This window comes from Zingiber officinale, chromosome 11B (assembly GCF_018446385.1).
Source record: "Zingiber officinale cultivar Zhangliang chromosome 11B, Zo_v1.1, whole genome shotgun sequence".
NCBI lineage: Eukaryota > Viridiplantae > Streptophyta > Magnoliopsida > Zingiberales > Zingiberaceae > Zingiber > Zingiber officinale.
In genome coordinates this window covers 71339283-71362247 of record NC_056007.1, presented here as the reverse complement: position 1 = coordinate 71362247, position 22965 = coordinate 71339283, and the positions used below count along the sequence as shown (strand labels likewise).

The following is a 22965-nucleotide window of genomic DNA, read 5'->3' as shown; positions in this document are numbered from 1 at the left end:
TTTTGGAGGCTATATCTTAATATCACCATCGTCTACCTTCTATTAGAGAAATTTTCAGGCTTTTGTTTGGCATCATGCGAGATGAATGTCTTCAAGGAAAAGACAATTTAGAAGAAAACATTAACCAGGCAACATCAAATCAATTAACTGTCCGTTCTTGTTCTAAAAGTTGCATTTACCACCCCCACAAGACTGATTTGACTAGGTTTGAACTACAATTGCAGAACTATTCAACCGTAACAAGGGAATGGATATGCCTGCAACAGTTCAAGGTACACAATATGGAGGAAAATAATAGCAAGGTGCTTTAAGGCCACCTTGCATAACTCGAGCATCTATTTGACATGATGAAACTAGCTGTAGCAGGTCGTGGATATCAGACTTGAGCGATAACCTACAAATGCCAAATGTGAGTAATCATTTCCTTGTTTGATTGGTGTAGTCGGAAAAGGTTTTCAATCGCCTCATAAATACTATAAATATCACTCATGCACAGATCATGTACTTGTACTTATGGCTAGTAGAAAAAAGGCACCTGAAGATGTTGATGAGGTTGAGTTCAATCTTCTATTACAAGAGTTAGTAATTGTGCATCCGTCAATTCACACATGACCCTGTCTGTGTTAGGAATATCAACAACCTTCACGGTTAGATGATCTAGTTTTCTTAATCCCATAGACCATGTCTTGACCTTGTAGTGCCCTGAGATGCATAAAGTTTACAGTTAATTTCCTTTTGATGATAGTTATGGGAAATGAGAAGTCCAAAGGAGTACATGTTTCCTTTTTTTGACAAATAGAGACGAATGTTTAGTAAGGCTACTCAAAAATAATTTTGCTGATTGTAAGAGATGACGGTTTCACTAGAAATTCCGAAGGCACCACGTTATTAAGGAAATTCAGATATTGGACAGTTATCCAAGAAAACTTGTTCTGGTACACAATTCATCCTAGGATCCCATTGCCTATGGTTCCTCTATATGTTTTCTGCTTTGTTCTGTTTTACTCCTTATGGTACATTCTGCATAAACTGTTTGTGTCTATTTGTGTGTCCTCTCTCCTTAGAGTTATCTTTCTTAGTGAAGAGCATACAATGTTGTTGTTTCACATGTTAACATGTATCCCATATCTATCGAGCATTTCATGCAACCCCATCACTCCATTGAAACAAGTTTGCCACTGAAATCTTAAGGTCCGTGAGGCAACACCTATCACAGCGGTTTGGCTTCAGGTGTATGTCATTGACTAACATCCGTCCGCAAAGAACACTTCCTATTTGATAACCAATTAATCTACATGGTCTCCTTTTTTGGTTTGCCTACCGGGTAAATCTGAAGCCGGGTAAATTCAAAACACAACTTTTACATATTCAGAAATCGACCTTTAGGATATTCGTATCATTTGGAATTCAAATCCTGATCCTCTTATTGTTCCTTTGAATGCTTTATCACTGCACCGCTTCTGTGGGGGCTGTTGCCTACCATTGCTACTTAGATGGGTGGCGACATGCTAAATTTAGCATTATATGAAAAATTATGAGTTGATGACTAATGAATGTGGTCTTGAATTTTGAATTAACCTAAAAAACACATTCCCAAATTAATGGCATTCACTCTGATAGTCATAAATTTTCTTTGTCAGTTCACAACTATTGTGAAACTAAATTAGGATGTCATATAATTAGATTATGGACGTCAGTATCATGCAGCTAGCATATGCAGCCATCCAGCATTTATCAATTGAATAATTTGTGTCGCTAGGAATATAGACCTATCAAACAATGCTATTCTGAAGTGAGGATAAAGGCATGGATTGGGATGTTGATGGCATTAAACACATGCATTTGAATCTATAATTCATTGATAAAAACAGTCGACATAATCAACCTTCTTTAGGAGTTCATTGTAGTCTTTGTCCACTTAGTACTTGTATATTTTACTAGCTTCTAGAGAAACTCTGCCACCTTGTTTTATTCATGCTTGAACGTTCACTAAAAGACCAAACGAACATCATGGAATTGGTAGGTAAGGATGATCATGCTCTCAAATAACCAATGCAGTTAGGAAAATATTGGCTTATAACCTGTGTGATGCACAATAAAGCAAATATGAATTAGGTACGTGAATTATATTAAGAATATCTTTGCCTATCAATGCTATTCGTATAATAGTATGACTTGTTCCAAATTTGTAGTTGCATTCTAGCTCGGAATTGAGTTTGAGGAAAGAAAAACAACTGGCTATGCAGGCTACTGAAAAATCTAGTATACTGTGATAGAAAAAAAAAATGATAATCCCAGTTAGTCTCATTGACTATCCCTGGGGTGACCGGCCCGGCCTCACGGAAGTTTCCCACCGACCACCAGGATAAATCGGGAAGCTGAGGATCGAACCGCGGGTGCCTGGATGACAACCTGGATGTCTTACCGCGACATCATGCCCCGGGGACTAGTATACTGTGATAGAGTTGTTATGTGAGGTTGTCGTGTGTGTGTATATCTGCTGGCGCCCATGGGAATATATGAATAGATTTACAACTAAACTCATCGATCCTTTCCTCTCAGTTCTTACATTGATACTAACCTCTTCCTATAATCCATTCCTCAAGGACACTTCTGTTTTCTTGCATTCATGATAAACAACTAACCTGGACAAAATATGTTTTACCAAACTTTTTCCTGCTCCAACTGTGGGGGTTTCTTCCAATAAATTGCACTTTTGGAGATTGATTCTTTTCTTTTCAATATCTATAATTACATGATGCAGAAGAATAAACAACTAACATATGAAAAGGCAATCTCTCTTTTGTTGACAAAACAAAACCTTCCTCGTTATTTACGAGTTTTAGTCCATGACATTTAAGATATTCTCTGACAAAACTGCATATTTGCAGTCTGTTCATTTTTCCAGGAGCCTCGTGATTCTCAGCTGGAGCTATTTTTCTTCTTGTTGCAAAAGTTATGACTTACAGAATCATTTATTCATCCTCCAAAGAAACTATTGCAAGGGTCTCAGCTTAAGCATATCGATTTGCATGTTGGGAGCATTTTTGTTTTTTGGTATCATTCAAAAAAGATAAAGGAAGAAATATGCTGAACTCTTCGTGTGGAAAGTGAGAGCTTATACACCATATTTATAGGTAAGAGGGCGCAATGTTACGTACATCTGTAGGCATAAAAGCTAGAATCAAAAGTACAAGGAGAAGGCCAATGGGAACCAGAAGCAACATGGAAGGGGGAGGAGGCAAGGGAGGTAGTATGAGAGGAAGTATCAACAGTGATGCAGTGAGGAAGAGGAGTAGCAGAAAGGATTCCATGTTGAAATAGGTGGATGGATCAGATTTGAGGTCGGGCTCTTGTGGTTGGGTTTTCGAAAGCCTCGTGCGTGAACTGGTTGCCATTCTGGTTCCTCTCATGCTGCTTCCCATTTGATCTTCCTAGCCGTGAGTTTCTATCACAAAACGAGTTAATGGTACTCAGACTGATAATTCAAAAACTCAATGCATTTACTCTGATTGCAAGTTTAATTTAATAATCTGGAGCCAAGATCAGGAGCTTTGAAGGAATCCATGCTTCCCAGAATCTGAGATCTGAAAGAAGGCTGCCATGATTAGTGTCCTCGCGAGAAACCTGTGACGTGAGCTGCTTATGCTGAAAGATAGCACTGACCACACCAAGCACAAGATGTTTGAACCACAAGATGCCTGCTAACAATAGCCAGCAAAGTGAGGTTAGTTCTCTCAATATGGTCATAGATTCACAACTTGTTTGTCTGGGCATAGAACTTTTCTAACTATGGCATAAAACTTTGATTTGAATCTCTGAAGAGGACTTTCTATGCAATCAAAAAAAAAAAAAAAAGGGAAAAAAAGATGGTTAGAACAATTCCTTACTTTAAAAATAATGAGAATCACCAAAATTTCTTAATCTTTTATACTAAGTTTATTAAGCTATTATATTCTTTTTTTCCCTTTCTTGTTTTAAATCGATCTACATCTATAAAAAGTCAACATAACTTCATACAGAAAATAAATCAATAACATAATCTGTGAATGGAGTTCTAGAAAACTCAAATATAGACTATGAAAAAGATCTGTGTAATCTATAACTTATTGATTTTGAAGATAGCCTTAAATATATCCCATAAAAAGAGCTATAGAGCTGTGCTAGTAATAATTGGAGCAATACCTTGTTATCTCTTCCCAAACCCGGAAGGGAGCCCGTTTATGATCCTATATCTAGAATTCTAATGGGGAATAAGATTAGATAATTGCCTGCCTCACTCTTTTTGCTGAAGATGTGAGACAGGTGAAAGAATAGCACAAGGAGATAAAACAATATAGAAGAGGATTGTTGAAAAATGGTTGGGAGAAAGATGAGAGAAGTGACCCAAGGAATTATCTTGGCTTCTGGCGCTGCCTTTATTAGGTGTGTTTGGCGAGAAGATTTCAAGTATCATGTGTCTCAATATATGGGTGCAGGTACACTGCATCCCATTTTTCACAACAGGGATTCCCATGCACCTCGAGCAGTGGTGGGTCATGCTAATGATTATTTTTTTTTCCCTTGTGGAAACAATATAGGAGTGATGTTTAAGGTTCGTCTCCCTTGGTCATATGCCCTTGCACCTTCCCTGTCCCTTTCCAGATCCTACCACCAGTCAAATTAGCTTCTTCATCTTGTCTTGGGCTTCAGAAAGTAGAAGACAAGGAAATAGTAAAAAAAAACAAAAATACAGAAGGAAATTTTTTGCCTTACGGTTTTATGATGCAGCTATACTTCTTAGAGGAGACTAATGCATCGTACAAAACTTAGATGCAAATGGGACCTTCACTCTAATACCCATTCTTCATAGATTTGTCCCGAGCATTTGGATGTGTGCTTTTGCACCAACTACTCTTTTCAATGCAGAAGATTTGCCAGAAACTATTCCGTATCTCCTCGGTTCACTGATCCAGTCCTTTTGTACTTATTTTGTAATTTAAATAAAAACAATGAGCGGGCATATTCTTAAAAGCAATGATCCTCTTCTGTGAAAAATTCACCATCGGTCTCTAAGAGCTTTTTACTGGTAATTTGAAATCCTTTTTTTGGGGATGAATTTCCAATATTCTTTTGCTCAATCTATGGGTCTAAATGGGACCAGAAGACAACTGATTTTGATTGCAGAACTCGTGTTCAAATAGAAAGCTTTGGCATGCAACAGGCTCTAGACATGTCACTTTCTTACCTCCCTGTTATATTGTTATTTTCTATTTAGGAATCTCAATCCCCTTCCTTACAAGTTGAGAAGTCGTAATTCTGTACAATTTGTTTAAGTGGATTGCATAGAAAATGAAAAGTTGAAGGCAAAGGAAGTGGCTAAACAAATGACTTTTTGATACGAATTAAATGATCCAAGGTCTCAACATGCAAAGAGAATGGACAAGTTCAAGGTATGGAGTCTTTTGATTCCAGACATTTTATTTACTATAAACATGTTGGAAAATTATCCTGTAAAGTCTTTGAAACTAGAAACAAAAACAGCAGCCATTTTTGATTATCTTAAACAAATAATAAGCTCAATTAAGAGATCACAAATAAAAGAATGAGAAAACAATAAGACCAAACTGTGTCAATACAGTCTCTCTTGTTGTGCATGTGGTGTTCCTATTGGATCCAAAGCCGAAATTTCAAGTTATTATCTGATATTATTTTGTTAGATAACGTATCGCTTTGCTTCTCCTTAAGCCTTGGAACTTGTTCTTGCAGAAACTTAGATGAGTGAAAGAAGTGGTGGATGGACTCTGCTGGATTTCTTCATCTCAGAAGAAAAACAGCTGCGCACACCAACACCGAGGCAGTCATGTGGAGAAGTTAAACTAATATAATCCATGATTCGCTCAACAAAAAGTTAAATAAAGAACAGGTTGGCCAACTTGGCACACGCCTGGTTTTATAATATAATTGCTTGCAGCCAGAAAAATTTGTTTCCATTCTTCGAGGAGGGATCTAGTTCTTCCTTGTCCTCCTAAATTGTTTATAGAGGCCATATATTGAATAGAGATAGTGTTTTGTGAGTCTACTTTAAGATTGTCATTCCTAATTTTACTTTGATTTTCTTTGTCATTTTTTTCCTTCTAATTTTGCCCACGCATGACGAATTATCTCGTCATGGCTGGTCCCAAACTCGAATAAAAGAGGAGGGGTACGTTAGACTGTCAGTCAACATTAAACTATAACAAATATTTAATGAATTCATTCATTAAATTATTGTTCTAGTGTTAGGTTGTTTTCCGGAAGAAACGTTTTGTAGTGTTCAATTGTAACGTTTCAGTATGGATCATTACATCTCTAGAACTATGATATAATGTTAAATATGTAAGAGTCTACGTTACAAGGTTCGACTGTAACATATTGGCAAGAACCATTACATCTCTAGAACTCTGATGCAATGTTAAATATGTATGAGTTTACGTTACAAGGTTCGACTGTAACATATTGGCAAGAACCGCTACATCTCCATGAGAACTTGAGTATAATATTAAATAGGCAAGAATTCTCACGCATAGGTTAGATAAGAATAAATATTATAAGAAAATTAATAGTCTAAGATTTTAAATATGGAATATAAAAACCCTTATTAGTTTAGCAATGGAAGTAATGGATATGATAATTAAGAGAAGAATTAATATTTTGGAATTAGGAAGAGGGATAGAAAGATTAATAAAGATTACAAGGTCATCTCTAGAGAAAACTTAACTACTCAATATAGGTTAGTAGTGTTGGATATACGGTTTAATAATAATATCAATAAAAGAAAAATATAAATGAATCCTAAAATTAAGTGGTAGAAGTTAAAAGATGTATTTAAGGAGAAGATAGGAGCATAAGCATTAAGTGAAATATACAATGACTTTAATATGACATGAGATAAGATAGTATCAAAGTTGAAAATAGTAGTCAAGAGTGTACTTGGTGAGTCAAAGGGGAATGCACCAACAAATAAGGAATATTGGTAGTGGAATAACAAAGTACAGGAGAAAGTGAAGGTAAACTGAATAATTTATAAGGAATTATATATTTGTAAGAACGAGAAAAAATTAAAAATATATATAATAGTCAAGAAAGAGACTAAGAAAGCAGTGAATGAAGTAAAAAATAAAATTTTTGAACGATTACATCGAAAATTGGATACAAAAGAAGGGGAAATAGACATTTATAGAATAACTAAAGTGAGAGAGAAAGATAAGAGATCTTATCTAAATAAGATGCATTAAAGATAAATACAATAAGGTACTAGTAAATGATGGAGAAATAAAAGAACGATGTAAGATATATTTTCATCAAGTTTTTAATAAAGGTTTAGATGATCAACTTAACTTAGATAATTTAAATAAGTCAAATAAATATAGAAATTTAAATTTTTATTGTAGAATTCAAACTTCAGAAGTAGAGCAAGTTTTAAATGGGATGAAAAATGGAAAAGTAGTCGGACCAGATGATATTTCGATAGAGGTATGAAAGTGCCTAGGGAAACAAAGTATTAAATGACATATAAAATTATTTAATAAGATATTGAAAACGAAAAAAAATGTCTGACAATGAAGGGTAAGTACTTTAGTTCCCTTATATAAGAACAAGGGAGACGTATAAAATTATGCAAACTATAGAGGTATTAAATTAATGAGTCATACCATGAAACTTTAAGAAAGAGTAATAGAAAAAGGATTAAGGAAGGAGATCATGGTAGCCGAAAATCAATTTAGGTTTATGCTTAGAAGGTCGATAATAGAAGATATACATCTTCTCAAGCAATTAATTGAAAACTATCGAGAGCAAAAGCAAGATCTACACATAATATTCATTGTCTTAGAAAAAACTTATAATAGAGTCGCAAGAGAAATTATATGGAGAATTCTAGAAAAAAAAGGTATTATCGTAACATATATTGAACTAAGTACACATATATATGAGAATGTAACGACCAGAGTGAATACTTTAGGCGGATTAACTGAAGCATTTCCAATAAAAATAGGGTTATATCAAGAATCAACTCTAAGTCTCTATCTTTTTACATTAATCATGGACGAACTCACTAAACATATTCAAGACTAGTATCATAGTGCATATTGTTTACAAATGATTTTATTTTGGTAGATGAGACAAATGAATGAGTAAATACTAAACTAGAATTTTGGTGCGAAATACTAGAAGTGAAAGTTTTTAGGCTTAATAGAATAAAAATAGAATATATGAAACTTAAGTTTAGTAATATTAGATATAATGAGACAATTGTTAAGATAAGGGATAACAAATTATCTGGAACTGAGAATTTTAAGTATTTAAGTTCATTTTTATAAAATGATGGAGAGATTGAAAGAGATGTTTCATATAAAATACAAGCAAGATTATTGAAATAGAGATTAACATTGAGTGTTTTATGTGATCATAAAGTACTTTTAAAATTTAAAGAGAAATTCTACAAAATGACGATTGATCTACTATGTTATATGACGTTGAATGTTGAGCTATGACTCAAGCACATGAGTAAAAGATGAAGTTGTAGAGATAAAAATGTTAAGGTAGATGTATGGACATACGAGGATTGACAGAATAAAAAATGAAAGTATCAGAGAGAAAGTCAAAGTTGTATCTATTAGGAAAAAATTTCAAGAGATACGATTAAGATGGTATGAATATATACTTAAACAATCAATACATGTCTCAGTTAAACGATATGAAATTGCAACAAATACACACATCAAATAAGAAATAAGAAGACAAAAAAAGAGCCTTAGTTAATAATAATAAAATAAGATAAAATTTATTTAAATATAGATGATGATATAGTAGGGGATGAAGCCTAATGACGTAGAAAGAATCTATATAACCGATCCTATTTAATGGGATAAAATTTAGTAATTATTATTATTGTTTAGTTTTGTCCTCGTTTCATTGTAGCTTCTTTTGCTCTATTGGAATAAAAAATGTGCCATATGACAGACCATTTTTTCTTCTTTCCAAGCTACCTTTTCAATTCAGTAATGCAACTTGAGAGAATGTTGATCAAATGCTGGTAAGTGCATTGCATCTCATTTCCACATTCAATGTTCTCCGTATCCCAAGTAAATCACAACAATTGAAAAAGGAAAACAAAATCAAATTGGCATCAATACGAGGCAGGATTTGAAATCTTGCCCAACTTGATGCATTGAACCACTCCAATGCTGCATTCTTTTTTCTTTCTTCTAACCATGTTTTTTATCACAAGTTCATATGAAGGTAACCAATATATTTATATTATTAAATTTAATAAAATTATATTTTGTCAATAAGTTAAACTAAGATCGTATATTAAAACAACTGAAATATAATTTTACACCATTTTAGTATAAAATAAAAGTTATGTCTTTATTAAGGTGAGTGAATGTAAAATAGAAGTCAAAGAGAATATTCTAGTGGCTTTGTCTGCAATTTTTAATGAAGTGGACCTTAAAGTAAATTTTATAAAAAAAAATAGGGACGTTTTGTCCATAATAAATCAAATTAGAAGACAAAAGGAGTATTGTTTATTACATGTAAAATTCTAAAATTTACGATGCTATATTTGTAAATTAAAATTTTAAAAAATCTCTTCATCTATATCAAACTACTCCATATCCAGCTCAGAAATGACCAATGTTAGACTCCATATAATACCCTTTAACTCCTCCCATGAAATGATTTCTTTCCGACCTTTTTTTCTTCTCATTTTCTTTCACTTTTTGGAAAATTTTCTCAGATTGCTTAGACTTTTTATTTCTCCCACGAAATAAGAACTCGATGCTGCCTTAAAAAGGTCAATATCTTATAGAAATCTAACAATTTTTGATCTGCTTGAACTTTGAAGCATTGAACAAACATGTCTAAATAAAATGAATTAGACTCGGTGCTAATGTGTTCCATTTAGCTTCATGTTATTGTTAAGGCACTGAAAGAAAACATTTGATATTAATTTGCTGCCTGAATTCCTTTACTGAATATATGAGACTTGTTCCCCAAGTCCAATCAATTGTTGATCTGTATGAAAAACAATGAACGACCTAGGAAACTCAAGAGTTTCTTGCAACTTGTAACCTCTGGCCAATCATCAGTAACTAATGTGGCAGAAATGTACGGCTTCCATGTGTCTCGTAAAGTCAATAGTCTACTCAGCTGACTCTCAAAGTAGAGGTGGGTCAGTCAAACCTAAGAGAAACCTAATTCGACCTCGATGAGACCCAAGGAACTCAATTCAAAAAATCTACACCTGCCCTGACTTTTCCTCTCAAGACTTGGTACTCTCCATTGGCGGTCGACTCCTCTGCCTTAGAGTCGACCTCCCATAAAGGTCGGGATGGATTTCTTTATGAATGATGACCTCCCAAATAACTCGGGTCGGCAGCCTCGAGATATTTGGTTGGCTTGCTCCAGGGAGTCTCAATTTGAGATAATGTCTCAGCTCATCTAAAGATACCTTTACTCTTTCGATCACTTCAATTTAGTTCGGTCATTTTTCAATACGTTCGTTCCTACCCACTCTTTTCTAACTTAGTCTCCTGACATTTTGGCTTGGCCATACATCGCCGACTGCTCAACTCGTCCCTACATCGGGCAACTATCTTGGACGCATGAGACTCAGCCCGAGACAGACCTCCTGCAAGTGGCTAGCTCGGCCTAGGGTCTCTCTTGAGTTAACGACTTCTCTACCCTCATTTTCACCCCATTTTTGATGAGGCGCGTTGAAATGCGGAGAACAGGGAGAATATAGGATCACGTGACTCTCCAATATCCCTCTCAAATATCCATCACTTACAAAAACATCGAAGATCATGGGGCCATGTGGCCACCTCCCTTAGAAACATGGACAACATGGGAACACATTGAGGAGAAGGTGGACTTCAACATCTCTTTAAAAGATATATTGTCTGTTGGGATCTTAGATGGCTAGAGGGGGGGTGAATAGCCCCTTGAAAAACTTAAACAAAACTTCTACACAGATAATTGTTAGCACAGCGGAATTAGACAACTAAAGGAAAGAAAAACACAAGCACACTAACACTAGGATTTACGAGGTTCGGGGATAACTTGTCCCTACTCCTCGGCGTGTCCGTAAGGTGGACGACTCCTTGATCTTCGGTAGATCGCACCCCGGATAACTTCCGGCTACAAATCCTCCTTCTCGGTGGAGTAACCTTCCCACAACGTCTCAAGAAATATCTAAGTTAAAGCACGAGACTTACAGAAGCTCGGTGGCAAAGGAGAATAAAAATGCTTACAACCACGCGAGGATCAGTAGCAGAACAGAGATCGCAGTTCACCCGAGAGCTCAAGAACTTCGCACAACAGCACAGACTTTTCTTTCAAGCTTTCTTGTTGTTGTTCTATTCTCTCCTCTCGCTGTTTTTACTGCTTCTCAAACCTGATCTCTGCTGTCACAGATCTGGTCCAAAACTGCGCAAATCAACGCTGCAGCCAATCCCTCTTCCTCCTCTTCTGAGCTCGAACCAATCCCCAGGAGTCAAGCAGATCGCAGCCAGATCACAGCAGTATCCGTTGATGCCTGAAATGCACCATGCGCCGCTGAAACCAGCAGAAAGACCATTTGTCGCATTCCTCTTATGAACTTAATTTGAAATTAGGCTTGGAATGATACCTGTTAACCTGCAAACTCAAAAGCTAACAGCACAGAGGATTATATCACATAAATGAATGAGGTATATCAAAAGCAGTGAAGGAATCACTGATACAGCGAACAAATCAGAGTGTGTGGATCGGTCACCAGACCGATCACAGTGCCTTGGACCGATCAGGCAACAGCCTGCGGTCTGCAGACCGATCAGATTGAGTGTGGATCGGTCCACAGACCGATCCACCCCTTTCTCTCTTCTGCAGGCTCTTCTCCTGATCGGTCTCCCTGACCGATCAGATTGCACTCAGTGTGCTACTGAGTGTTTTCTGATCGGTCTGCAGACCGATCAGATTTCACTCAGTGTGCTACTGAGTGTCATCTGATCGGTCATCAGACCGATCCATGGAACTCAGTTTCACTGGATCGGTCTGCCGACCGATCCACTGATTCATGTGTCACTGGATCGGTCTACCGACCGATCCAATGTGCCATGGAATGTCCACTTAGGTCCCTCTCTGACCTAATCCGGAGAACGAGCTACCGTGCCTTCTCCGAGTCCATCAGGTTCAGAGAATGAGCTACCGAGCCCTCTCTGACCTAGTCAGGTCCAAAGAGCGAGCTACCTAGCCCTCTCTGACCTAGTCAGGAGAACGAGCTACCGAGCCCTCTCCGACTCCATCAGGTCCAGGGAACGAGCTACCGAGCCCTCTCTGACCTAGTCAGGTCCAGAGAGCGAGCTACCTAGCCCTCTCTGACCTAGTCAGGAGAACGAGCTACCGAGCCCTCTCCGACTCCATCAGGTCCAGAGAACGAGCTACCGAGCCCTCTCTGACCTAGTCAGGTCCAGAGAGCGAGCTACCTAGCCCTCTCTGACCTAGTCAGGAGAACGAGCTACCGTGCCTTCTCCGACTTCGCGTGCCAAGTTTCCAACTTGGACTTTTTCCTTCCACCTGATCACCCTTGATCAGTTCAATTAACATCTGATACAAACTTAAATCAGTGTCAACATCAAAACAACAGCCAGGTCAGACTGTATCAACATTGTCCACTCTAGCATGAGCAAGTACGTGCACAAGAGACCTCGAACTCCCCAACCTTTATATGTTTCCTCCAACTCACATATATTCCACTGACTTGAGCGTCAGAATGACTTTATCGGGACACCTCCCAACGCCATTTCAACCTCTTTCTTTGTGAGTCTCAGGCTCTTTCGTCTCCCTCAGCGACATCTCCTCAAGAGTCGAATAGCCTGACCAAGTTCATTGACCTGTGGCTTGATCATCCACAGTATTTAGGCTGGAACTGATTGGCGTCGCCTGTGAGAAAACTTAATCAAATCGCTATGATGGCCAATACCGGAAGAATTGCCAATGACCACGATTCCCTTGGGGAGAAGAGTTGTGGCAAGGTGATTGCCATGACTTCAGAAGAGCTCAACCGATTGGTGGCTAACACTATGCAGAATGTTTTGCAGAGCTACCCTCTCTTCTAGCAGACAACCGTTGGAACACATTCACCACCACCAAGGTACCAGTTTTCCCGAAGAGGGAGTTGTTCATGTTGGTTGACACTCTGTTTGTTGTGATCTTGACACATTTAAGGCCTATGCCTCTTGCTTAACATTCTCACGAGTACCATGCCCAGGAGATAGCTCCTCGCCATTGCAAGGGGAAGGTCCCCTCTACATAGGGAGACACTCAAGGAACCCCTTTCTCCAAGGGATTCCTCAAAGAGGAACTGTGATGTAACTTCTGGCCCCCCTAGCTTGGAGAATACATAGGTATCACTGAGCTAGAGAACCATCTATGTTAGTTCAAAAAATACCCCCATGGAGGGGTTCGTCGACCTCCTTGATTCTGACTGTCCCACCTCACTCGGCTTGAGAGTCGAGTAGACCTTGCTTGGAGGGAGAGGTTGCTTTACTACCCGACTCCTCTTCCCAGGTCAAAACTCCCCTTGAGCCTCGATTGCCTCCTCGACAACCTCCATCTCGATCTCAGTAGCCCCAGTCTTGACCACTTTTATTGACTCCTTCACTTAAACTATTGGAATCTGTGACTCAGCAGTGGGGCTCTAAGAATCGATAGCTGCCATGAAAGAATCACCCACTGCGGTGGAGGACCTAGCTGCGGAAGTCAATGACTCAACCACCATGGATCATTGATGGGGGAGGTCTGACAAGGCCTCGGCCTTATCCTTTTAGGCCCATAGGACTTCTACCATTGTTAGATCCTATTTCAGGTTCTTGTTGATCGATACGTTTAGCATGACTTGATGTACAAGGAAAAGAAGGGTTAGTCAGTGATTGGGGAAATCTAACAAAAATAGTGTCTTACTTAGTCGATCCTCTAGCGCGACTGCATTCGAGCTCAACCCGACTCGGTAGAGTAATGCTTCATTCTCCACCAATATATTAACATTAAACTTTAGGTTCGCTAGGATCTCGGTCAGGCCAAGTATGTCCGCTCTAGTTTGTACTGTCCAAGAAGTAGCTGAGTCGGCGGATTGACCTACTAGGCAGCCGTCCAGGTGTATGGTGTTGGGAATATAATTAAAGTCCTATATTGAAAATATATAGAAAAGATCATGAGTTTATATGATGAAGATATTTTCATTGGTATGAGACATTTTGGGTAGAGCTCAAAAATAAAACAATGAGGACTTAGATTCAAAGTGGACAATATTATACTATTGTGAAGATATCTGAAATTTTTTGGTCTTAACAATTGGTATCATAGCGAGATCACTTTTCGAAGAACCATGAGCCAGAGCAATGATCCAGATCGAACCATGTGGGTGGATCCTTGAACGAAGTAGGGGAGGCCCTGAGCAGGTCAGTGGCATGCTTGAGGGGAGGCCTTGAGCAGGTCAAGAGTGACCCAATATTTAAGGAGAGATCCTGAACAGGTTAAGAGACCTAATGCTTGAGGGAAGACCCGAACCATGAGAATACTAGTGGTCCTTCGTTAGAGGGAAGGATTGTTGGAAATACAATCAAAGTTCCATATTAGAAATATATAGAAAAGATCATGGATTTTGGTATGTGACCTTTTGGGTAGAGTTTAAAAATAAAATCATGAGGACTTAGACCTAAAGTGGATAATATCATACTTTTGTAGGGATATCTAAAATCTTTTGGTCCTAACATACGGCTGGGATGGCTTGACAAAGATAAAACGACCCTTCCACCCATTGTGCGAGGTCGAGTACTCATAGAGGAAGTTACACCCCAACCTAGTCGCGAAGTAGATGACCCCGAACTCTCATTGCTTGGGGTAAAAAAGATAATGGAAGATAATGAGATCAATGTGGAGCTTGGTATGACCAAAGAATAATGATTGCACCACAGATGAGATGATAATAATTCAAGGCAAATTGTGACAATGAGATCTAGAAAATAGGTAGCAAGGTCTTGAAGGAATGAGGGAATGGGAAACCTTAGGCCATCTACCAACTAGTCGTAGAAGCAAGTAATGTTGCCTACTGGTGGCCGCTCGTGTGGCCGATGCTTTGATGTTGTAATCCTAATCTTGTGATTAGAAGGGATACCAAACTGTAGCCGGAGAATGATCTTCCTCTTTGGTATAAAAGAACCTCTAGGCATTTTATAAAAGGTTTGACGGTTCGCCAGCAACCATGGGTTTAGAAGAAGAACAAAGAGAGAGTGGAAAGACCACCAAAAACAGAAGAAGTGCAACGAACATACGGATTCACCGCAGGGGAGAGAAGGCGGCTTAGACACTGGAGCTTGAAGATGCGAATGATGGTGGCGTATATCTCCTCAACCTTAATATGCTTTGGCGACCGCTTAGTGAACTGTCACATCTTTTGCCGAGCTATTGAATGGAAAGATAGGAAGCACGCGATCTCTTCTTAGCTGTCAGTTCAAGCTGCTGGATCACGATAGCAAATACAAACGATCAACCGACTTCTGCAACAATTCAAGTGTAGTTGTTGGATGCAAGAGTGGAAAAGGCGGCAGCATGGTTCCACTGTTAGATCCAGTTGTCGAATATACATTTGTCACACATCTCTCGACAATCAATGCACCTAGATGTGCCCACGACTTGAAGTAGATAATGCATATCTCTCATTACTCCGACAGACAGTTGTGTGTGATACATGATTCTGTGTATTAGCGACATTAAATGCCTTGTCTCTTTCGCTCTACTAGTGGACCTCAAATCAGTTGTGCCAATGGAATGATGCCACCTAAGCTTAGCACTCTACTTGGCGCCAGCCTGGCATCTGGCTCGACGATAACTCAGCATAGTCCAATTAGTCAAACTACACTTTCTTCGACTAGACTTGGCGGGGAGATTCATGATGTGACAGAAATATATGGCCTCTATGTGTCCCGTGAATTCAATAGTCGTGCTGACCTGACGTTCAAAGTAAAAGAGGGTTGGTCAGACCCAAGAGAAACCTAGTTCAACCTCGGGGGGACCTAAGGAACTCGATTTGAATAATCTGCACCTATCCGAACTTCTCCTCTTAGGACTTAACACCCTCCATTGACAATGACTCATCTGTCTTAGAGTTGACTTCTTGCGAAAGTCGAGATGAACTTTTCTATGAATGCGGATCTCTCAAGCGGGCAGTCCTAAGATGTTTGATCAACTTGCCCCAGGGAGCCTTAGTATGAGATAATGTCTCAGCTCATCTCAAGATACCCTTACTCCTTCGGCCACTCTAATTCAGCTTGATCATTTCTCAACATGGTCGTTCGTGCCCACTCTTTTCGAGCTTGATCCCTTGACTTTTTAGCTTGATCATACATCACGGACTCCTCAACTTCGCCCTACATCGCCGACTCCTCAGCTCGGACGCATGATGCCAACCTCTCCCCTTGACTCGACCTGAGACATCTTGTAAGCAGCTAGCTCGGCCAAGGGTCTCTTGCGAGTCGACAACTTCTCTACCCTCACCCCACTTTGACATGGCTAGCTAGTTGATAATGCGGGGAACTAGGAGAATGTGGGACCACATGGCTCCCCTTACCCATTGTTGGCAAGAACATTGGAGATCATGAAGCCATGTGGCCACCTCCCTCGGAAACATGGACATGTGGCGTACATTAAGACTACGTTTGGTTGGCTGTAATATAATCTAGATGGTAATGTAATCAAATTTGTAATGTAATGTAATGTAATCTTGATTATATTACTACGTTTGATAATGTAATGTATGTAATCTTTGATTGTAAGAGTAATTACATTCTTTTATTTGATGTTCATTATTTTTTTATAAAGAATGTAATTTGTATTATTATAAAATAATAAAATATCCTGCGACCCCTACCGGCGGTCGCTGCTTCTCTGCCGGAGCTTGCGGCAGCCACCGACAACTAGCGGCCGCCGTTGGCAATCGCTAGTCGTCGCCAGTTGCCGTCGTCGGCAATCGGCGGTCCGCCGACAACCGAAGGTTGCCACTAGCAACTGACAGCAGCGACCGATGGCGGACTAGGGATATATTCGATATTTAAATTTTGATTAAATGTTGATCTCATAATATAATCGAATTACATAGTATTTACTTTGTAATCCAAATTATAAAATTTCACTATCTTTTATAATCCAATTTATATTATATTATAAATATAAAATTAAATCAAACAAAATAATTAATTTTATCATTCTGATTACATAACCTAAGGAATGAAGACTTCCCCACTTATTTGTGAGGCTCATGTATTCGTCTCCCTCATCGGCATCCCATCAGGTTCGTAAAGCCCGCTCAAGTTCATTAACTCATCCAAGGTGTCTAGGCCGGAACAGTTGCAACTAACTTTCTGTCACTGTTGCTGCAGTGTGTTATGTGGAGGACATTATTGAGGGCATAGAGAAAGCTACGTGTTCTCGCTGAGGACAACGCTTGCCAAATTTGGAAATGCCTCACGGGCTCTATTAAGCTCACTGCACAGTGCAGTCGCCGACGCCGCCGGGCCCCACCTAGACGATGGGTGGCACGGCTGAGAAGGACCGGCCCCGGACGAACGAACGATGACGACGACGACGGCGGCTGCGGGGCCACGCGCCGCGTCACCCGCGTTGTCCGCACCTCAAGCATTAATATTACTACAGCAAGCCGAGGACGGTCACCGGGTTGCCATATCCGGCCACTATCGCAGCGCACGCTGCCGCGTGGTCGACATCGCGCGCACGCGGACCCGGCCACGCCCACGAAACATGCACTTCAAGTAGCCACGTTTAGTCCGCGACCCTCCCTCTTTCCCCTGCTCTGCTTTTATTCGCATGGCGAACTCGATGCTCTCGGCGCTCCTCGTCGAGGACAATGCGATCGCCCGGGTGAATTTATGAATATTAATTCTACTCGCTCTTCAGTTAAACTACTTGGCAGTGAACCGTCGTCGTCGATCGGTGGCTGCAGGTGGTGGTGAGTAAGCTGATGGTGGAACAGGGGATGGCATTGGAGGAGGCGGAGAACGGGAAGGCGGCCGTGGAGTCGGTCAAAGGAGGCAAGTCCTACGACCTCATCCTAATGGACAGGGAAATGCCAGTCATGGACGGCCATGAAGTACGTACCATGCTTCAGTTTCTCTTTCAGCTCTTTTATCTTAGATCACTTCACTAGCTAGGTATTGGTTACAGGCTACCAAGCAGCTCCGATTACTGGGAGTGAAGGCCCCCATCGTAGCTCTCTCGGCGGACACCCAGCAGTGCCATAAGGATTTGTTTCTCCAAGCCGGAGCCGACGAATTCATAGAGAAGGTATACGTATACACATAGTTCATGGCCATTTGATCAACATAAAGAGAGAATATTTAGTTTTTGTTCTCTTGGTTTGCTATAGCAGCCCCTGACGAAAGATAAATTGGCTCAGATCCTCACCAAGTATGGCCTTCGACGAGGAGATGCTTTGTAGAGGTCCATGATCTCTGCGTGCATGCTACAGCTTACTTACCTCTCTGAATGTCAAACTGATATTTTAATTGTCCATTAAAGCACCTTCTACGTTAGCATGTTCATCTTCTCAGTTAATAAAGAGCAATATGTATCAATGGAGTGAATTTGGCACCTTAGGAAATGCTTTCTTTTGTGGAACTCGATCGAGATCTGACTTCTTAGAGTGTTTCTTGTGTGCATCACAATTGACACGTAGCTAGCCATAAGAAAATATGGCTCTAGCCTCTAGTTTAAATGCAGCAAGGCAAATTGAATAGATGCAATTCCAAAGTTGGAGAAGTGCAAGCCCATAAGGAAGAGTTTTGGTAGAGAGAGTGATCTTGTCCGGAATCTGAGTCAGATGAAGACCTGGTGAGTTGTTGCGGATGCTGACGAAGGGGTGATTAAGGCACCTTTCTCGGATATGCTTCCGCAAATGAACTCCCACGTGGTGCTGACGGATGACGATGATTGAGCCGGCGATACCTGAGCTCTGCGCACACTCAGACAAGCACACTAGTGGTAGAGGCAAAAAATCGGGGAAAAAGTCTCCGGAGTAGGCCTTTCGATGCTCAAATCAAGTACTTTTTCCTCAGAAGAACAATGTATGAAGGAGAAAGAAAGCGGAAGACAAGTGTGAATGTACGAGAGAGCGTACCTGCGAAAGGGGGAGGTCCTTCTTTTTTATATGACAGTGTGTATCTTCTGGAGTCTGACTAATGTCAGAGAATGTTGGGTGTCAGCACTTTTCGGGTGATGGAGGACACGTGACATCCTCCTATGGCCTGAAGGAATGTTCCATTCGCAGGTGATGACAGACTATTGGAATATTCCCCGACACTTGACAGTTATTCTTTGACAGACGGTTACAATTCCCCGACCTTATTATCTTGTAGTGCTTTCTACCCTGATCGAGAAGGAATAGAACAATCTTGGATGATCAGTCGAGCATAACGTCTAGCTTAGACCTTGGGAGGCCGAGGCCGTGGAGAGATAGTCCAAGCGCTGGCCGGGAGTTAGCTGACCGAGAGCTTTAGCTTACTGAGAGCATCAGACTTAAGTACCACTAGGCCGTGAGAGCCTAACTCGTCAAATCATGGTCAGGTGTCATCTGACTGTCTACCCAGGTGTCTCAGATCTGGAGTCCCGATCTGTTGAAACTCGGCCAAGAATCAGATTGCTGACATCGTTCCATACATATTGACTGCCACGCCTCCTTGACTTCTGACTGCCACACCCTCTTGACTCATGACTGTCACACCCCTTGATTTCTGACTACAACGCCCCCTTGACTTCTGACTACCACACTCCCTTGATTTCTGACTGTCACACCCCCTTGACTTCTGACTACCACATCCTCTTAATTTCTGACTGTTACATCCCCTTGACTTCTAACCGCCTATCTTTATTGGACCCCATCACCATGCACCGTATAACAAGCCTCCCCCTAAGTCTAGTCGAAGGAGACTCAAGTCCGATTGACTAGACTCAGGTTCCAGTTTACTTGTTCCACCACTCCATTCTTAAATGCTATATCTTTTCCCAGTTCCTCGGATATGTGACCTGATTAATTACCCAATCATCCTTGAGAGAAGAGCCCCATAAATGCCTTAAAGCCACCTCTTCCCGCCTTCCTCTTTAAAAGGGCAGAGTCCCCCCGTATCATTGTAGTTTTCTTACTGACTTCTTCATACCATGGAACCCACCCCTAATTCTGATGAGGTGTCGTCTTTACGCCAACAACTATCCCATATGACTCAGCTACTCGCCTACAAGGATACCACTTTAGTCGAGATGATGCAAAATAGAGTTCTTCAGTCTTCTCTCTGCCAAGACATTGAGGAACTTTGGTTAGCCGCTAAGTCTCGAACCCAAGATGAAGTAGTGTTGAAGCAGAAAGCCTATGCGGATATGGAGAGCCAGGCTCAATTCTTGATCTATCTAAGAGAGAAACATGCTGCCTTCATAGCCCTTCTTCAAGAAGAGAACCAGCTCAAAGACGAAACTATTGCTCAACAGCGTTGTATTGTTCAATTCACCAAGGCCGAGTTGGTGCAGGCGCAATCTAACTTGGGGCCCGCAGATCATGTAGAATACCTTTGCTCGAGATGTCGACCAGCTACTAACGTTGTCGAGGATTTCTGATTAATTTAGATATCCCCAGTTGTGAAATGCGAGCTTGAGAGGCGTTCCTTGTACTTCATTAAAGAAATACAAATCTGGTTGGGCTTCATTCTCTATTTATTTTCCCTTTTTTCCTGGCACTTCATTGTTGGTTGATAACCCGCCTAGGACTTAAGAGTGCCAAATGTTGACTCGTGAGTTATGAAGCGTGGTAGTGTGATGTGAGGGCGAGAGTTCGAAGCCTTATAACTCGTGCTGGGGCAAGAGTCTGGAGGCGTGAGAGCAGACTCACTTATAACTCGCCCTGGGGTGAGAGTCTGGAGGCGTGAGAGCATGCTCACTTATAACTCGCACTGGGACGAGAGTCTGGAGCTCGACCGGGAGGTCGCTGGTCGTGAGAGCATGCATGGTTATAACTCGCGCTAGGGCGAGAGTCTGAAAGCGTGAAAGCAAGCTCACTTATAACTCGCGCTGGGGCGAGAGTCTGGAGGTGTGAGAGCAAGCTCATTTATAACTCGCACTAGGGCGAGAGTCTGGAATCCTGACCGAGAGGTCGTTGATCGTGAGAGCATGCTCACTTATAACTCGCGCTGGGGCGAGAGTCTAGAGGTGCGAGGGTAAGCTCACTTATAACTTGCGCTGGGGCGAGAGTCTAGAGGTGCGAGGGCAAGTTCACTTATAACTCACGCTAGGGCGAGAGTCTAGAGGCGTGAGAGCAAGCTCACTTATAACTCACACTAGGGTGAGAGTCTGGAATCCCGACCGAGAGGTTGTTGGTCATGAGAGCATGCTCACTTATAACTCGCGCTGGGGTGAGAGTCTAGAGACGTGAGGGCAAGCTCACTTATAACTCGCACTGGGGCGAGAGTCTGGAATCCCGACTGAGAAGTCGTTGGTCATGAGAGCATTCTCACTTATAACTCGCGCTGGGGGTGAGAGTCTGGAGGCGTGAGGGAAAGCTCATTATAACTCGCGCTGGAGCGAGAGTCTGGAGGCATGACAGCAAGCTCACTTATAACTTGCACTGGGATAAGAGTCTGGAATCTCGACCGAGAGGTCGTTGGTTATGAGAGCATGCTCACTTATAACTTGTACTGGGCGAGAGTCTGGAGGCATGAGAGCAAGCTCACTTATAACCCACACTAGGGCGAGAGTTTGGAGTCCGGACCGAGAGTTGGTCGTGAGAGCACGCTCACTTATAACTCGTGATGGGGAAAGAGTCTGGAGGCGTGAGAGCAAGCTCACTTATAACTCGCATTGGGGCGAGAGTCTGGAGGCGTGAGAGTAAACTCACTTATAACTCACACTGAGGCGAGAGTCTGGAGGCGTGAGAGGAAGCTCACTTATAACTCGCACTGGGGCGAGAGTTTGGAGGTGTGAAAGCAAGCTCACTTATAACTCGTATTAGGACGAGAGTCTGGAATCCCGACTGAGAGGATATGTGCACATTCTCCCAACCCCTTCATATCGAATTGCTTGGACAACCATACCCTTACTTCTGACAACACTTTGATATTGTTTCCAACTATCAAAAATGTCATCTACGTATAGTCCAAGAAATACCACCATATTTCTATCACACTTCTTGTATACACAAGACTCATCCGGACACCGAATAAATCCATACCGGATGTTCCAAGACCTTGAAGCTTACTTCAGTGTATAAATAGACCGATTGAGTTTACATACAAGATGCTCTTTGCCCTTTTCAATGAACTCCTCTGGTTGCTTCATATGGATGCTTTCTTCAAGACTTCCATTAAGGAAAGCTGTCTTGACATCCACTTGCCAAATCTCATAATCCATATGAGCAGCAATAGATAAAAGAATCCGGATAGACTTAAGCATGACTACTGGTGAAAAGGTTTCCTTTTTCAACAAGCCTTGCTTTGAAAGTTTCCACCTTCCCGTCTGCCCCTCTTTTTCTATTGTAGGCCTATTTACACTCAATGGATTTTACACCATTTGGTGGTTCTACAAGCTCCCAGACATCATTAGAATACATAGATTCTATTTCTATATTCATTGCTCTTTGTCAAGATGCTGCATCTTTATCTTGGAGTGCTTCGTCATATATCCGGGAATTAGGTTCATGTTTACCATGGATCTAGTCTAAAGACTTTCCCAAAACATGAATCTTTCAGGTTGCCTAACACCCTCCCACTACGACGAGACACTGTCCGCACTTGTGCATCATTTGTGACTCGTGTTGCAGTTTCTTGTGGTATCTCATCTTGTACTGTTGGTACTAGATTAGACGTGTCCTTTATTATTTTCTTAAGAATAAATTTACTTATGGGCTTGTGG

General features: G+C 40.9%; 1 protein-coding gene and 2 long non-coding RNA genes across 5 annotated transcripts; 2 read left to right on the top strand and 1 right to left on the bottom strand.

Annotated features, from left to right (window-relative positions):
* Window positions 1–139: 139 nt before the first annotated feature.
* On the bottom strand, window positions 140–4456 carry LOC122034891. The gene is made up of 4 exons (XR_006126812.1): window positions 4186–4456; window positions 1886–3701; window positions 536–702; window positions 140–394 (listed from the first exon to the last, which is right to left on the bottom strand). It is a non-coding gene; the product is annotated as an uncharacterized LOC122034891 (long non-coding RNA).
* Window positions 290–6061, top strand: LOC122034892. Its single transcript, XR_006126813.1, has 2 exons — window positions 290–409; window positions 5749–6061. It is a non-coding gene; the product is annotated as an uncharacterized LOC122034892 (long non-coding RNA).
* Window positions 6062–17851: 11790 nt separating this feature from the next.
* LOC122034874 (two-component response regulator ORR41-like) lies at window positions 17852–18693 on the top strand. Of its 3 annotated transcripts, none has more exons than XM_042594236.1 (4): window positions 17852–17937; window positions 18020–18166; window positions 18241–18360; window positions 18473–18693. In XM_042594236.1, exons 1-4 carry the CDS (start codon window positions 17884–17886, stop codon window positions 18512–18514), a joined length of 363 nt encoding a protein of 120 aa, XP_042450170.1. In that variant the 5' UTR covers window positions 17852–17883; the 3' UTR covers window positions 18515–18693. The 3 variants fall into 3 exon arrangements, with proteins under 3 accessions (XP_042450170.1, XP_042450169.1, XP_042450168.1); XM_042594235.1 differs by having other exon boundaries at window positions 18446–18693; XM_042594234.1 differs by having other exon boundaries at window positions 18443–18693.
* The last annotated feature ends 4272 nt before the right edge of the window (window positions 18694–22965 follow it).

What these genes read in the sequence shown, in the direction of transcription:
- LOC122034874 (XM_042594234.1), top strand. Translation starts at nt 17,884, where the DNA reads ATGGCGAACTCGATGCTCTCGGCGCTCCTCGTCGAGGACAATGCGATC. An exon ending in AGGACAATGCGATCGCCCGG is followed by an intron (nt 17,938 to 18,019) that starts GTGAATTTATGA and finishes CGGTGGCTGCAG; the next exon opens with GTGGTGGTGAGTAAGCTGAT. An exon ending in CAGTCATGGACGGCCATGAA is followed by an intron (nt 18,167 to 18,240) that starts GTACGTACCATG and finishes TATTGGTTACAG; the next exon opens with GCTACCAAGCAGCTCCGATT.